At 39.0% G+C, this 15,852-nt stretch overlaps 2 protein-coding genes across 7 annotated transcripts; one reads left to right on the top strand and one right to left on the bottom strand.

Moving 5' to 3' along the window:
* Positions 1–31: 31 nt before the first annotated feature.
* On the top strand, positions 32–10,851 carry LOC109082344 (probable G-protein coupled receptor 173). 2 transcript variants are annotated; one of them, XM_042729685.1, is made up of 3 exons: positions 32–184; positions 302–1,072; positions 5,884–10,851. In XM_042729685.1, exon 3 carries the CDS (start codon positions 6,116–6,118, stop codon positions 7,277–7,279), a length of 1,164 nt encoding a protein of 387 aa, XP_042585619.1. In that variant the 5' UTR covers positions 32–184; positions 302–1,072; positions 5,884–6,115; the 3' UTR covers positions 7,280–10,851. The 2 variants fall into 2 exon arrangements, with proteins under 2 accessions (XP_042585619.1, XP_042585618.1); XM_042729684.1 differs by having other exon boundaries at positions 33–542; positions 872–1,072.
* A 1,696-nt stretch (positions 10,852–12,547) lies between these two features.
* On the bottom strand, positions 12,548–15,753 carry suv39h1a (suppressor of variegation 3-9 homolog 1a). Of its 5 annotated transcripts, none has more exons than XM_042729676.1 (6): positions 15,575–15,753; positions 15,199–15,337; positions 14,416–15,075; positions 13,896–14,042; positions 13,122–13,251; positions 12,548–12,979 (listed from the first exon to the last, which is right to left on the bottom strand). In XM_042729676.1, exons 1-6 carry the CDS (start codon positions 15,736–15,738, stop codon positions 12,846–12,848), a joined length of 1,374 nt encoding a protein of 457 aa, XP_042585610.1. In that variant the 5' UTR covers positions 15,739–15,753; the 3' UTR covers positions 12,548–12,845. The 5 variants fall into 5 exon arrangements, 3 of the variants coding, with proteins under 3 accessions (XP_042585610.1, XP_018952786.1, XP_042585611.1); XM_019097241.2 differs by having other exon boundaries at positions 12,549–12,979; positions 15,199–15,344; positions 15,575–15,725; XR_006155417.1 differs by lacking the exon at positions 12,548–12,979 and having other exon boundaries at positions 13,119–13,251; positions 13,807–14,042.
* Positions 15,754–15,852: the final 99 nt, after the last annotated feature.

The raw sequence follows: 15,852 nt of genomic DNA, 5'->3' as shown, positions 1-15,852 counted from the left end.
AGACGTTTCCGAAGGAATCCGATCCAGAGAAAACTGAGGTAGAGCGCAGAGACGGGAGCCGCTGTTTCCAATTCACCATCGCAGAAGAACCCATTTCATTTCGTTCATTTTTCGTTACCATTCTTAATTCAGCGATGGCACCGGGATACTGACAGTCATGGCGAATTCCCGAGCAAAGAATCAGGTCTGACTGCCATGTGTGATCCATCTTTTTTTGCGCCTTGCATCACAGACCGTACCAGGCTTATGCATTTTAAATATATAGGGTGCTTACATGTATTGTGTACATGTCTCCACATAGAATGACTACAGTATGTGAGAGGACAACGCTGATGCCAATGGATATAAAGCGGATTTATTCCCGTCGAAGATAAGATGTGTATCGGTGTGGCGTGGGAGAAAATGTCTTTGGCTCCAGCCAGAAAATGAAGATGGGAAGAAGCGCCTTGTCCTGTAGCCCAGTAGCGAGAGCAAGTCGTTATTTACACATCTAAATCTGCGCACAAGATAATGATACTGACGCTGTGTCTCAGGATTAAACGGTACCACAAAACACATCAGAAATAGAGTAATTGTGTTATTAAACTCTGCTTGATTTAGTCACCGTGTGATGGGAATATACTGCTAAGGCTTGGCCTAGCTTTATGGAAAACCCGAAGACATGACATGCACACGAAAAAAGAGGAAACGATATTTTTTGTTTTTTAAAACTCGTATGTGTGTAATATTCCAGCTTCTGGCATAATATTGTTTTAACAGTTCAGCAAAAGACTTTCCAGTGAAACAGATCTTGTTTCTGTTATTCAGACGTGACCATTGCCTGTATTAATTAATTCATTATTTTTTTTTTCATTCTCTGTTGTTCATAAAGGACGTCGTGGTTCATCTTGGATTACAATTTGGATTCATGTGCGATTCCTTGAACGCGTTGTATCGGGTCGAAAAAACGCATTTGCACCTTTTTGTTTATGTTTTTATTTATTTTCATTTTCCATATATTTGCAACAAGCTCCCCGTTAAGGCCTACCATCGAGACAAGGTCCATTGTCTGGAGGAAGATCGAGAATTATAGGTAAGAGCTCTATCATGAACCTCCTATTTGATGTTTGTCATATATTTAACTATAAAATGGTGAATAGCCTACAAATGCTCGAGCATTTGAATAATAACAAATAAATAATAGTAATAATAAAAAAACATCAGTGTCTCTCATCATGACGCATAGCCTACTATGTAGCCTACTGAAGTGAAATGCAGGCCTGTTTTATGCATTTGTTATTTGTCCCTCACGCAAACGCGCAAAGAGCGCGCGCGGAACAAGACACACACAGAGAGGGAGAGACGCTGTAGTTGTTCATGACATCTAATGATAAACATGCAGGTCACAATGCTCAGCACATCCAAGAAGATGGGAATCGCACCCAAGAGAGTTAGATAACGAAATATCAGTGTAACACTATCTGGGACTGTAGGCTATATGCGCTCTGACAGTGTCCATACGGGTCATTTGCACTTTTGCGTGCTGGCTGTGCGGTGCACGTCATTAGTTCTAGGTAATTAAGTATTTTTATGTTATTTCGTGTGTTTGAAGGAAAACCATCGACAATGCAAGCGCTGTAAAACAGGCTCCAGTTAAATAAACCATTCATGTATGTATATCAGTGTGGCGCATCACCAAGCGCACAGATAGCCCAATGTAAATGAGGATGATGGAGATACGAAAAGAAAAAAACGTTTATAAAAGCTAACCACGAACGACGGGATCACATTGTTCTTTCTGTATCGTATCAAAACGATAGGTGTGGGAGAGTCGAAATGATTCAGGCTTGTTTGGTTGGTGAATTCCGCGTCGCCTCCTCCCACCGAGACCACGGTAGCGATATTCACTGCTGTTGCTATCCAGCCTTTTACCTCCAACCAACTCCCTTTACATCAGACTCCTCCCAACGACATCGAAGGCCTCCTCACTATTAATGCGAGATAAGAGCACCCTAAACCTCTGGAGGGAAATATTAAAGACTCAGAATAATTAATTTAACATAATGATAACCCAAGGGATGACAACTGTAATGGGGTACAGTGTAGCTAATGTGTGTGTGTGTGTGTGTGTGTGTGTGTGTGCGTGCGTGTATGTGTTCATTCCTAAGTATGGGGAAAAAAAAATATTTTACTGAATATTAGTCTGACAAAAAAAGGCTATTTAGATTTAAAATCTTGTAAATATAAAATATTATTTAACTGTTATGCAAAATGCCTATGGCTTTACATAGGGATAACATGTATCACAATATACTTTCTTTTTGTATTCATCTTCTGCGTGTCAATACCTCTTTTATTAACTCTTATATTATTTTGTTTTATAGAGTGACTGGTATCTTAAAATATTAGTACAGGTAGGCCTACATTTCATCAGTAAATCTTTGTGATTTGGGCCCATTTGCCCATTTATCTCATCTTTATCTTTTTTTTAAAAATCCAAAATACTATTATTTTAATGATACAACAAATATGTAACATTTACAAAAAAAAAAAAAAAATCTATAATCAAATCTAACCTTTTGGAATTGCACATAATACACTTATGGGCTAGAATAATAGTGATAAATTATTGTTAAGGCAAGTACTGTGTTACGTAGGTAGAAAACAACATTAAAAGAGCTTTTTTGACTCTAGGGGCTATATACCATACTAGAACATAAGGCACATTTAAATTCGTTACATTACAAGGCTCCAGTAGACCAGTTAGTGCTCAAAATATATAGCTAGCTAACATTCCATACTGAATATCTGAGAGACTGTTAAGGACCTATCAAAGAATTGTGGAGGACAGGAGGGTAAATTCTCTTTCATTGAGTAAAATGAAACTTTCATCCGCCCTCTTTGGAATGCGTACATGTCTCCCACGAGTCTATCTAGAGCTGAGAAAATAGAGAGGTGAACTTTCACTTATGTAGGTGACAAGAACGACAGGAGCAGCCTCTGACACATCCAAATAAGTCACATTCTTGTTCAGCCCTTTATTTCACAGAACAAAGCACGAGCACATTAGCATTTACTGTGGGAACAGTCCGTATGCAAATTGTCGTCTTTGGACCATAAAAATGTTAATATTCCCCCTATACCAGGTCACTTAACCGCTTATTTTGAAGTGAGAAATGTGACATTAAGCACTTGGGAAACAGTTGTTCAAGTTTCATATTCCTTGAGCCTTTCATCTTTTATTTGCATAAAGGTAAGGTTAGGTGACACGCATGTAGCACGTTACGTGACTTGATATTTATCATATTTACAATTACTTTGTCATCATCGGTCTGTTTCTACCCAAACGTTGCTACAATTGAAAACATCTTCTGAACAATAACAATACTTCAGCTACCTTTCTGAAACTGAATCACAGTTCAATTATTAACACCTGTTACTGATGTAAAACGGTACAATTTGTAAACCGGTTACAACAGGATGTCATGGTAAGGTTGTAACATTTTATCTTCTCTCTGACAGACACATTCACTTTAGACTCTGTTCTGACTGATTATTCCTCATGAGTGACACTTTCCTTCTCAGCTCACCTCAACGCATTACAATATGAGTTGCATTCAGGCTTACAAAGACACATACATCGCACAAGGCAGAAGGACCCTGTAGCCTAGCAACAAGCAGCTGTAATTGCTGTGACACAAGTGAATTAGTGTTTCTGCTCTAAAACAATGGGTCGGCGCAGTTCTATCTCCTGTTGGACTAAGGTACTCGGTGACTTTGTCATCAGCTGGCATCCTCCTTAGCTTTCTCTCTACCAGAGGCTGTTAGCCGGTGAGGGTTAGCACAAATGGCTCTTTAAATGCTGCCAATAGCACCACAGCAGGTGAAGGTATACACCTGAATTCATGGATCAATGCTCATTCACTTTGAGAGAGCGGGACAAAGCTAGCTTGCCTGTTTTACGCCACAGCAGGGGACGTGTGTGTTTGGCAAGTATACATGCCCTCGTCTAAATACCATCAACCATGGGCTGAGACTGGCTTTTCTGTACGTGGGTGCAAATGAGAAAGTCTGAGTTAGGTGGAACTTCCAGAAACATTTGGTAAAAAGTTGGCCAAAATTAATCACTCTATGTATCTACATAGTTAGTTCAAGCCGTCTCTATCACTATGTACGCCAAAGCTTTTTCTTGAAGCTCTGCTGTCGCCTTCAGTGCAGACTGAAAAAGATTTCCCATCCCCTAACTCTTATCCCCCACCTCCCTTGCCCCCGCATCCCGGTCCACATGCCTATACTCAACACATAAAAAGTGATGTGTTGTAGCCTAGCAACAATGAGGTAATTACCATGAAAGACTAGTTGCTGGCATGCCATGTAGCATGTGGTGGAAGCTGCTGATTTGGTCGGCACTAAGGGGGAAGCAGAAGATGTTCCTCAGCATGTTACAGCAGATGCTTACAGGAGCCCTGCTTATCCCATTGAGCAGACTATTAATTCATCTGTTTACTGATGGTGGACACAATTAAAATATCTATTGTGGTGCAAGGTGCACTTTTTTCTATTATTTTTGTAGCTCTTTTTTAGTATTTTACATTTGCTGTAAGCACTCATGATTAGGAAGAATATTTATTATTTAAAGAATTGACTTATGTGAGTAAGAGCATAATATTTTAGTTGATACAACATGATCTATTTGAAATAATAATTACGAGTCGAAACATGAAAATGTGCTTTCCTTGGTTTTTATTTACTTTATCTAATATCACTGATATTTAATATTATTGAAAAACATGTTTAATGCTATGTAATCCAATTAGAGATGTAAATAATTAATAGAATCATTATTTATCAAACATAAACTGTAGCTAACAGATACTCCAAGAGGTGTCTTGAGAAATCATATCTGTCTCATCTGTCGTTTACATGCAAAGTTAGAATCAAGCACAGCAGATTTTTGCATATCTGAGACACATTCTTTATCGTTCTGACACAATGCGAAACCAAATCATTGCACCAATGCTCTTTAGTAGCATACACAGATTGTGCACAATGCCGAGGCCGAGCGACACAACCACATTATCTAGGTCGAATTTGGACTTGGCACCATTTCCGCTGAATCAGATCTGTTTTTTTCAATGTAAACATGCACTACACGGAAATCTTGTGACCATTTCACTTCTTTTGCAGTGTCTTGTGCATAATACACATTTTTATGTCACTGTGCCAAGTTAAAATGTTTAACATTTAAAAACTTCTCCAGACTCTGTGTCACTTTCCATTTCACTTTTTTTGTGTTGACAACCCATTATTATTTCTTTCTGACTGGAATATGGGCCTTTAAAGTGTTTGTAAACTTTTGCTATTTGTCTCATCTTTTACTTTGGGGATAACGGTTGACCAGCATTAGTGCAGTCTCAAACCTGAACAGAATGTTAATGTGAATAACAGTTTTTCCAGGAAAAAAAATACTGAATTTTCCAGCATTTTCCCTATACATTAAAGCACCAGTATGTTTCCACATATGGTAAATAACTCTAGATTATCTTTATTGATTGTTATGCTTTTTAAAATCTACTTGCCAGTTTTTGCTTAATTATGACTTGCCATAGCAGTACTAGTGTTACTGTTTTTATTCTGCTCCAGTAGTTTACTGTATTTGTGTGTTCTGCTCAGTACTCCAACAAATTCACATAGTTTTATTTGCAAGTAAGAACTTGTAGTGTACTGGTATTGAGACAAATCTCTCTCTTTCCTGCATTAATATCACTTTATGCCATCTCAGTCTTCTTGACCTAAAAATCTTTCTCTTAGGAATTACAAAAATGCTATACTTTCTCCCAAAACCAGTAGTGTTCGTGGCCTTTAAAGACCAGTATTTGTTTGTGTTTTGTTCTCTATTCATAGGTGTGGAGGCCAGAAGAGGTGGCACATTTGAAGGGACGCTCCAAAGAGAACTGTACAAAAATGGGGCAATGCAGATCAAGCTTCTCTCCTTCCATTTGAGACAACAACGAAAGGCAACCACGAGGACGGACAACAGCTCAGCCGGAGGAGGCGGAGGTGGAGGAGGGAGTGGAGGAAGCGAGGGTAAAGGAGGAGCTGAAGGAGGAGGTGTGCGATTCGAGCAGCAAAAGGGATGGCCAACGGAAACGCAAGCAGCGATGGGCCTGGGAACCCCTTGGCGGCCGTGGTGTCCACGACTGGTGGCGTGATGGGTGGAGCACCTTCCTCGGCCGTGTCTACCTATGTGAAACTTGTTCTTCTGGGCTCGATCATCTGCATCAGCCTGGTGGGCAACTTAGTGGTATCCCTGCTAGTGTTACGGGACAGAGCCCTACACAAGGCACCCTACTACTTCCTTCTGGACCTCTGCCTCGCCGACACCATCCGCTCGGCGGTCTGCTTTCCCTTTGTCCTGGTATCCATCAAGAACGGTTCGGCCTGGACTTACAGCGTGCTCAGCTGCAAGGTGGTGGCCTTCATGGCCGTCCTTTTTTGCTTCCATGCTGCCTTCATGCTGTTCTGCATTAGTGTCACACGCTACATGGCCATCGCCCACCACCGCTTCTATTCCAAGCGAATGACCTTCTGGACCTGTGTGGCGGTGGTGTGCATGGTCTGGACGCTGTCAGTCGCCATGGCCTTCCCACCCGTCTTTGACGTCGGCACCTACAAGTTCATCCGCGAGGAGGACCAGTGCATCTTTGAACATCGCTACTTCAAGGCCAATGACACGCTAGGCTTCATGCTGATGCTGGCTGTGCTAATCCTGGCTACTCACGTGGTCTACATGAAGCTCCTGCTGTTTGAATACAAGCACCGAAAGATGAAGCCGGTTCAGATGGTTCCAGCCATCAGCCAAAATTGGACCTTTCACGGACCTGGAGCCACAGGCCAGGCGGCCGCGAACTGGATAGCAGGGTTCGGCCGTGGCCCAATGCCCCCCACTTTATTGGGCATCAGGCAGAACTTGCACAACCAGAACAGACGCCTGCTAGGCATGGAGGAGTTTAAGGCCGAGAAGCAGCTTGGGAGGATGTTCTATGTCATCACCTTGTTTTTTCTGGTGCTCTGGTCCCCTTACATTGTGGCCTGTTACTGGCGGGTCTTTGTGAAGGCGTGCACCATCCCGCACCGGTATCTTTCAACCACCGTGTGGATGAGTTTTGCCCAAGCGGGCGTGAACCCCATCATCTGCTTTTTCCTCAACAAGGACCTGAAGAAGGGCCTGCTGGCCCACCTGCCTCCCTGCTGTAGAACTCCACCTCAACTGCCCCGTGAGCCTTACTGTGTCATGTGAAGATGAGTGTTCATACATAATGTTTTTTTTTCTTTGTTTTTTTTTCTTTCTCTTCTGGATGGTTGGAGAGTGGACAGCCAGGGGGGAGGGAATAAGAAGTCTTTAAAGATGGAGACACGAACGAACTTTAAGAGCTGTTGTGGCCTTTGATTCAGTTTAAGATGCTTTAAAAGGGTGGATGTCACAGAATAAGCATCTACTGTCACCTTAATGATTTTAAGGGGGAAATGGGCTCTACGCTAATGTGTGGTTTGGTAGATCAACTCTAAACAGGTTTGGAGAACTGTATGTTTTGTGCTAGGGTGGTACAGATACACCAAACTGTTGGTCTATTTTATCGTGAATATATGAAGGCTATTTCAAATGGCTTCACATGATCGATCTCAGCAAATATTACCATTTGATTTGGCTCAGTATCTGTATCCCTTTACCAGGATCCTGAGGGCCTCAAATCAAAGATTTACAAAAATATTGTTCATGCCTTGTGAACAGCTGCACTCCTGGCAGAGTAATTTATATTATTTGAACTACGTATGTGCATGTGTATTACCTTATCTTTAAGGGGAAACAAACTTGTGATTAAACTATTTTTAAGAATGAGTGCCAAGCATAAGCCTCAATAAATGAATGAGGCTGACAAAAAAAGACAAAGTTCCTAAAATTTATGCTAATTGGTTGGGCTGAATCCTTCCTGTGGCTCCATCAGGCAGGAATTAAGATGCTCATGAAAACAGTGTGTATACAAATGGAACTTCCAGAACAAATAATGTTGATTCAGAGGGATCGTAGATGAAAGGAGCTGACTAAAAATATGAATCGGTGTGAAATATGACCTATTCAGGTTTGTAGGCGCTCTTTCCCTGAGCAACATGTAATTTCTTGGGTTTTTTTTTTTTTTTTGGTTTTTGTCTCTTTCTCTCTCTTAATTTATAAAATATTTTCTTGCATTGCACAAAAGAACTCATGCCCTTACAATTTCCATAATGAATCTGAACATATGACCAGTCTTATGATATTCAGACCAAGAAAAGGTGAAGTATTTTACTGTAAGTGGTCTCATTTTGTGAAGAGACAGATCAGGATTGAGTGAAAATACTGATCTGTTAATGATGTATATGGGTTAAACAACTGATCGTTTATCCTTCCGAACGATTGCACAGAAGATGTTGTGGAGGAGAAGTTACTTAGTCTTTTGCGTCTTGAATTACTTGAATGAAAGTTTGCTAGCCTATCGGAGCTAAACAAAATCGAAGCGTTTTTATTATATGTGATTTTCATTCATGTATCTTGGATGTTAATGAATTCAGCCTTTACATTTTCAGTCATATGTAAGTGAAAGGTAGGTTGCATTAGAGGTATTTTAGTTTGCATTTACTGTGTTACACATGATATGTGGATTCCTGAAAAGAAGTTGTTGGTCAGGTAGTAACAAGGAAGCCAAAGTTGAATGTTTGTGCTGGATTGAAGTCTGACGGCCTCCTGTTAAGCAGAAATCAAACAAAAATCTCATTTTAATCTTGTAATAAAATATGAATGTGTTTGAGCTAAGGAAAATACATGAGCTGTTAGTGGAATGTTTAGATTTATTTTTTAAAGTATTCCATTTCATTAGGAGGTAACAAGTGGGTGAACTAAATTTCGAAATGCGTTCAGTGTCTAATGAATTTCCCTTAATATTTTGCACACAACTGAAGAAATCATTGATCAGCCACATGATTTCTCTGGCATATTTTGACTTGAATTAGAATGCTGACCAATGCAGACAGGACAGATTGTAATATTTCTGTGAATGTTCAATGAGATCTCTCTGTAGGTAGGCATGAATTGGTAGGAGCGATCAGACTTTCTTTTTCTGAAACCTGTCATTGCGAGAACACAGAAAAACAGCAGAAAAACATCTATGATAAACAGAAAAAGAGGAATAATTCTTTCTGTTATCTGCATTTTATGCCTTACTTCATTACCAAGGTTTAATGTTACCAATGCAAGAATGATCTGAAAGCTGTATGCTTCTATAGACACCAATAAATCATACTAAAACATGCTGGGGAAAACACAACACTGTGTATTTGTGGATTATCAGAGGACACGTCTCGCTGCCCTTCACAAGCCAACAGGTTGCGGGGAAAAAGACAGCTGCATCGGCTGCATTATTGAATTTGCGAACTGCGACACGTGGGAGTGTACAATTTTGCTCAGTTCTCTGGAAAGACTTGAAATTACGAAGAAGAAAAAAAAAACGTGACACAGAGACACACATTGATTTTCTGTGGAATTAAAAGGAACTTCTTGGATTCTTAAGGATTTCTTTGAGACTTTTTTTCTTGTCTTTGGGTGGGACTGGGATGGGGGACAGTATGTGAATGACTGTTTGGCCTATTGTTGTATTCACTTGTGAATAGGAAATTGCTTGGGTCGGTGTTAGGGTTGGGTGAAACGGATGTGATTTTGTAATGAGCAAAAATGCCTGATAGAACATTTTTAGTTGCTTCAGGCATCTTATCTTTTGTAAAATAACTGTGAACCTCTGTGTAATTTCATGTGTATTATATGGACAACGCACTTCAACTTCAAGTGGGGGCAGAGTGAAGGGTGGGGTCACGACCCTTGATCGTCATCTTTTTACCACGCATGTGTGTGTGCGTGTTTACGCTGAGTATGAGTGTGTGGATGGAACTGAGTACTCATGAGAAACAAAGCAAAGGTGAAAGGTCAGAGACACAGCATCTGATAGGAACCACTCCTGTAGTTGATCCACTAAAACTTAAGTTTTCATTGATACAACACAACTGTAAAGATTACAAAGAGTTGAGTCATAAACAAGACGTAATGTTGATTAAAATCAACAGGGAATTAGGATCATAACCAACACTCAAAAAGGAATACATCTTCTTTACCACATCTTGACACTTCCATGAAAACAGACATCAGTCATTGTTTGGCAATTTCAGCCTTACAATGATTGCTGAATATAAATAAATCATTTTTGTTCAAAAAATGTATCAATTAGAAATATATGCAGCTAATGAGTGTTGATATTCAAGTTGCTCCTTGGATTTCAATCAGCAATTGACCATTTAACATGTTAACAATTTAGTTAATAATTTTTTATTTGATCTGCAATTCTGGGGTCTTTTTCACCCCAGAACTGATAAAACTAATGGTTGTGCACAAAGATCTGCATACTTTTAGGTAAACAAATTAAATAAAAGAAAAGAACCCTACATGGATAGGATGAGGGGAAACCATGACATCCATTTTGAAAAGCTGTATTAGACAAAAATGAGTTTGAGTTAAATTATTCTAAACAATGCATCTAATTTGCAGGCAAAGCCTGTTGCATAAATGATTTGTGGTAAGTTTTACTTATACCTGTGTCTTAATTTTTTGCCTTTTATATTAATTATTGATAGTGCCTGACTTGATCATAAAATCATGATTTTGATTAATCTCTCGTAATTGCCAAATCATAATATGTGAACATGAATGAGTACATGATTTTATCATGCTGGCTCACTGAACTGCTGAAGAATGAAAAAACGTGAATGAAAAACAGCCTCAATATGACAAGCCACTCATACAGCTAACTATTACAAGAGTAATAGACAGCACCTATCTATCATGAGATGAAATTCATCGGACTGAAATTTTAGTTGAGCAACTCAGGAGTTGTTTATTTGTGAATGCATGATGAATGAAGGGGGTAAAGGAAAAACTGGGGGGGGGGGGGGGGGGTGAGAAGGAAACGTGAGTCAGCTTTCAGATATCTTGATCTGTAAATCGACAGGATTTTTTTTCAACATGACAATAAAAGTTTACTTTTATTGCATTTTTGACTCCTTATGTTGTGTGAGCTTTTAATCAGTACAATAAGAAATACTCTTGATTGAGTTTTAGAGTCTTTATTATTTTGTCAGCACTTCTGTATCCTGAGTTTTGCCATTTCACAAGCACACAACTTGAATTATGAGTTGACCTTTGACCTTAATCTGCCTGATACTTATGGCTGATGGTCAGCACTTCAGAAGGACCAGAATGAGTCAGCTAAAATGTGTCAGAGTGACAGTGAACTAAACAGGATGGGCATTTCCCCTTCATAGATCAACTATTTAGATTAACCTTACATCAGATTTTCATGAGAAAACAAATCTGTTCATTCAGGTCTTCACAACATTCCTCTGATCTTTCCAATTACAGAATATTTGCATGAGCCACTAATAACCTCATATATAGCAGGCTTGATGTTTCTATGGCCGCCTCAGTAATATTGTAATCTAAAGATTCCAGTGATAAGCAGCATGCGGTGGGTGAACATTAGTCCACTCGGCGTGAGATTGGCCATGGTTAGATGCTCAGACCATATGTATGAGGTCGACTGATTAATGTTTGCCAGTCTACGCTTAGTGAGGTTTGATCCACAGCAAATCCAGCAAATCCAATAAAGGGAACCACTCACCCTCAGACTCATGGTGGAAGGAAAGAGGAGAATATCCGGATGTTATGTAAATAGAGTATCATACAAGTAGGTTCCACAGGGGAGAAGATAACTGTGAAAAAGAGGTATGGATAGATAAATGAACAGAATGATAGCAGGAAGGAAGACTACAACAGCAGAGAGAGAGAGAGGGGGACAAGAAAAAGCGCTGGGCCAGAGGAAATTCACCTCCTCATGGGAGGTTATAGCTGAGCTGAGCTGACTGTCTGTCTGGCCCAAGCTGAGGATTCAGGCCACAGATCAAGCGAGGCCAGATGACTCTATCTGTAAGGTTCTGCTGCAGCCTCTCCCATATTCACTGCACACATTATTGCTGTAGCTTTATAGCTATATATACTGTATACTACATGGATAGAGACAGCTGTATGTGTAACAAAAGCCTTGTGTGTCTACAGTTCACATTTTTGGAACAATCATACAAAATCCCACTCAAAAAATCCTTCTGTAACTTTAAAAGAAATTTATGTGCATACTGTTTCCACCTATATTTCTAAATATATGCAACTCTGACATGGTTATCTTTGTAATTTTCACAAACTGTAGACATTTTGAGGTGTAGACTTTTTTTTAGTGTGTATAACTCCCTTGTTGGTATTTTATCTGTATAAATTTGCTTTACATTAAACGTAAGGTGTTATGAATACAATAGCACCATCTGGTGGCAAATAGACATCTATAGAGGTGAGCAACATTCTTGACGTGAGAATCTACGTATATCACCTCATATACTGTAGTATCAAAAGTTATATTTTATTAACTTGATAAAAGAACATAAAACAGGCATAATCATTGTGGGAAAACGTTATTTTATTAAAACAGTGCTGAAAATGGATTGAATTAATGATAAACTGAATTAATAAAAGCCACCAAGCATCACACATAAAAAATAAAAATCACCAAGCATCACACATAAAAAATAAAAATCATTTAAAGTATATGTGTATGTATATACACACACAAGTTAAAGAATAAATAAACATATACAAAAAAAAAAAAAATTATAAAATGTGTTAAGATCTTGACATGTATTTTGATGCCCGTCATAGTACACATGATTGTGTGTGAGCTGAATTAAAACAGATATTTCCGGCAGTTATTTACTCCACACTTGCACTCCATATGAATCTGTTTGATGGGTGAACCTTTAATTCCAGCCCGACTAAATTCTGAGTCCATTTTAGAACTCTCTGCATCTATTGGATCAACTGCCGCAAAAATGAGGAGTACTCATTAGGCATTTACTACAGGTTAATGCATAAAATATGGTTTTTCTTTTCATTATAAATAGTCCCACGCCTAAAAATGTAAGAAAAAACTAACAAACAAAAGAATTTAAATATTTCCTACCAGTCATCTTGTAATCAAAGGTGAGCTCTTCTCCTGCTTTGATCCCTCGTTTTGCAAAGAATGCAATTCTGGGAAGGCGCTCATCCAAGTTGTCAATAAAAACATTATACACCTGCAGGTTTGGATCGCACTGGAAAAACAATGGAAATATTTAATTAATTTATTTATTAAGTTACAATGTTAATAAATTAATTTCATTTATACAAAAAATATACAGGTTAAGCAACTACTTGTATTTAATAGATTTTAATTTATTCCTGTCATGGCAAAGATGAATTTTCAGCAGACATTGCTCCAATCTTCAGTGTCACATGAGCCTGCAGAAATCATGATTTGGTGCTCAAGAAACATTTCTTATTATTATCAACGTTAATGTTTACTAGCTAGTGTATGCAAAATTCCAATGTGGTTATGTTTCTTATATATTATAGATTCCTTATGAGTAGTATTCTTATGAGTTATCCTTTATGATTCTTTATTGTTATGTTATACTCTTATGAAATATTCATATTATTCATATTACTGTTTCATATTACTCATATACTCAAATTATTCATTTATATTTCTTTATTACTGTTATTTTTAAATGTTCCTAAACATTGCAAAAATATCTGAATACAGGTTACTATAATTCCAGAATTCGTTAATAATAAACATCAAGAAAACACATATTCATGCAACATACCTTCTATGAATAAAAATCACTTTACAAGAATCTGTTCCAAATTACTTGATAGAGAGCCCAGATGATGTGTACAGCTAGTTAGTGCTCACGCTGTGGTTGACAAAGTGAGAGATGTTTCCATAATGAGCCGCGTCGATGGTGTAGACGTCATCCACATAGTCCAGATCAAACAGGTAGGTGACGCCCTGCTTATCGTACACCACTCCTCTCCTCTCTGCTTCCTCTGTCGTGATGATCTGATGCAACACACAGCTGACAGCAGGTCAGGAAACAACATTCACAGAACAGGATTCATCGAAATTAAACATTTTATAAGGATAAAATAAATACAAATTCAAAATCTGCAATCTTTTACTCACCCTCATGTCATTCCAAACCTGTATGACTTACTTTCTTCTGTGTAACACAAAAGAAGGTATTTTGTGTAAAAATATCTGTACCATTTTTTGCCTGTTTTGGACGCCATTGACATAAACAGTTAAAGCATTCTTCAAAATACCTTTTGTCTGACTTAATATATTACATATGAATATATTTAATATAATATTTGGTGTTTACACAAGTTTGGAATGGCATTTATTTGGTGAACTATCCCTTTAACTTGCTTACCTCCCCAAGATACTCCATAACGAAGCTGTTTTTGTAAATCCTCTGCAGCGTCCGCACTCCCCAGCCTCTGCCATTGGCTGTTTTGAAGATGCATAGATCATACTGAATCCCTTTTTGCACAACCCTGTTTGCACAGTCTGGCCCACATCTGCACTTGGAGTTACACTCGTAGATAGGCACACCGGGCATCACTTTCACCTGTCTGCTGCCATTATATGCCCTCCGATGCTTCAGCAGCCCTGGACAGCAGCCGTCAACCGGCTGAGAGAAGCAATCATCACACTCACAGCCCACTGTCACTGGATTCACATTCACTCCTTTCCCTAACTTATTCTCATTAATGTAGGTGAAGTTCTTCGGAGGCCCGTCCAGGTCGACCTCATTGCAGACGAATATGTGACCCTTCTGCTTGCAGGTCTGGTTCATGAGGTCTTCCCATTTCTGAAGCTTCTGACGTTGCTTGGCCCTCTGGAGAAGGAAGGAGACAATAGGGGCACTTAAAGACTCTGACTCAAGCGGTTTGTTGGCCTGAAGCAGAGCCGTCTTCATGTCTTGTCGGAATTGGTGTAAGAGTATGGGGCATTTAAGATTTTTGAGAGGCTCCCATGTGTTTTCTGACTCCATGTAGCCTTTCCACTTGACCAGGAAGAACTCTCGACCCTGAACAGGCATATTTTAAAGGATATGAATCATGTAAATTTGGAATATGATATAAGGAGAAACAGCTGGAGCCATAAATGATTAGATCACAGTTGTACATACAATGCATAATTAATATCTCACCTTGTGTTTTTTGTAGTTACACAGATACTCCACTTCATAGTCATTAAAGTTGCTCTTTGTCACACTCAGCTGTTTGCAAACAAGTCTTTCTCTGCGGCACAGAGCCTGGAGGTCCTCCCATGAAAGTTTGCAAGACACCCTGCAATCTTAAACCATATGTATGGGGCTCCATAATGTTTATTCCTTAAGAAACTACTGTAACCTTAAACACGTTAGTGTTACTTGCTGTAACGTACATACACGAGTAATGTTATTAACTATTTAAAAGCTCCCTGGTATAACAGTATTTAAAACCGCACGTTTGTAAATTGCAGTGTGTTTGGTGAGTGCATCTTAATAGCACTGATCGCTATTTGAAAAAAAAAAAAAATCCTACCTTTCAAATCTTGCGCCATGGTCGCCTCGAGCAGGCTGGGTGGATTCCCAACGCCGGAAAAACGCGCTACGGCATTCGCGTTGATGATTGGTCGAGCTGTAGCTAGGAGAAGAAAACCTAACGCTATTGGTCAATCCGAGTGACCGCAGCACTGTGCGTAACATGAGGCGTCAATGAAGGTAGTCTAGTGTCAACAACTAATTGTTTTAGGTAACACTAAAAATCACTATTTGTTTTTGTATTATTTATTATTTATTTTATTTTTATTTTATTTTGGA

Source organism: Cyprinus carpio, chromosome B8 (genome assembly GCF_018340385.1).
Source record: "Cyprinus carpio isolate SPL01 chromosome B8, ASM1834038v1, whole genome shotgun sequence".
Taxonomy (NCBI): domain Eukaryota; kingdom Metazoa; phylum Chordata; class Actinopteri; order Cypriniformes; family Cyprinidae; genus Cyprinus; species Cyprinus carpio.
The sequence above is the reverse complement of the archived record's forward strand: the minus strand, read 5'-3'. Positions and strand labels throughout refer to the sequence as shown.

What these genes read in the sequence shown, in the direction of transcription:
- suv39h1a (XM_042729676.1), bottom strand. Translation starts at nt 15,738, where the DNA reads ATGTTACGCACAGTGCTGCGGTCACTCGGATTGACCAATAGCGTTAGG. An exon ending in TTATGGAGTATCTTGGGGAG is followed by an intron (nt 14,043 to 14,415) that starts GTAAGCAAGTTA and finishes GTGTTGCATCAG; the next exon opens with ATCATCACGACAGAGGAAGC. An exon ending in CTCACTTTGTCAACCACAGC is followed by an intron (nt 13,252 to 13,895) that starts GTGAGCACTAAC and finishes TTGTTTTTCCAG; the next exon opens with TGCGATCCAAACCTGCAGGT.
- LOC109082344 (XM_042729685.1), top strand. Translation starts at nt 6,116, where the DNA reads ATGGCCAACGGAAACGCAAGCAGCGATGGGCCTGGGAACCCCTTGGCG.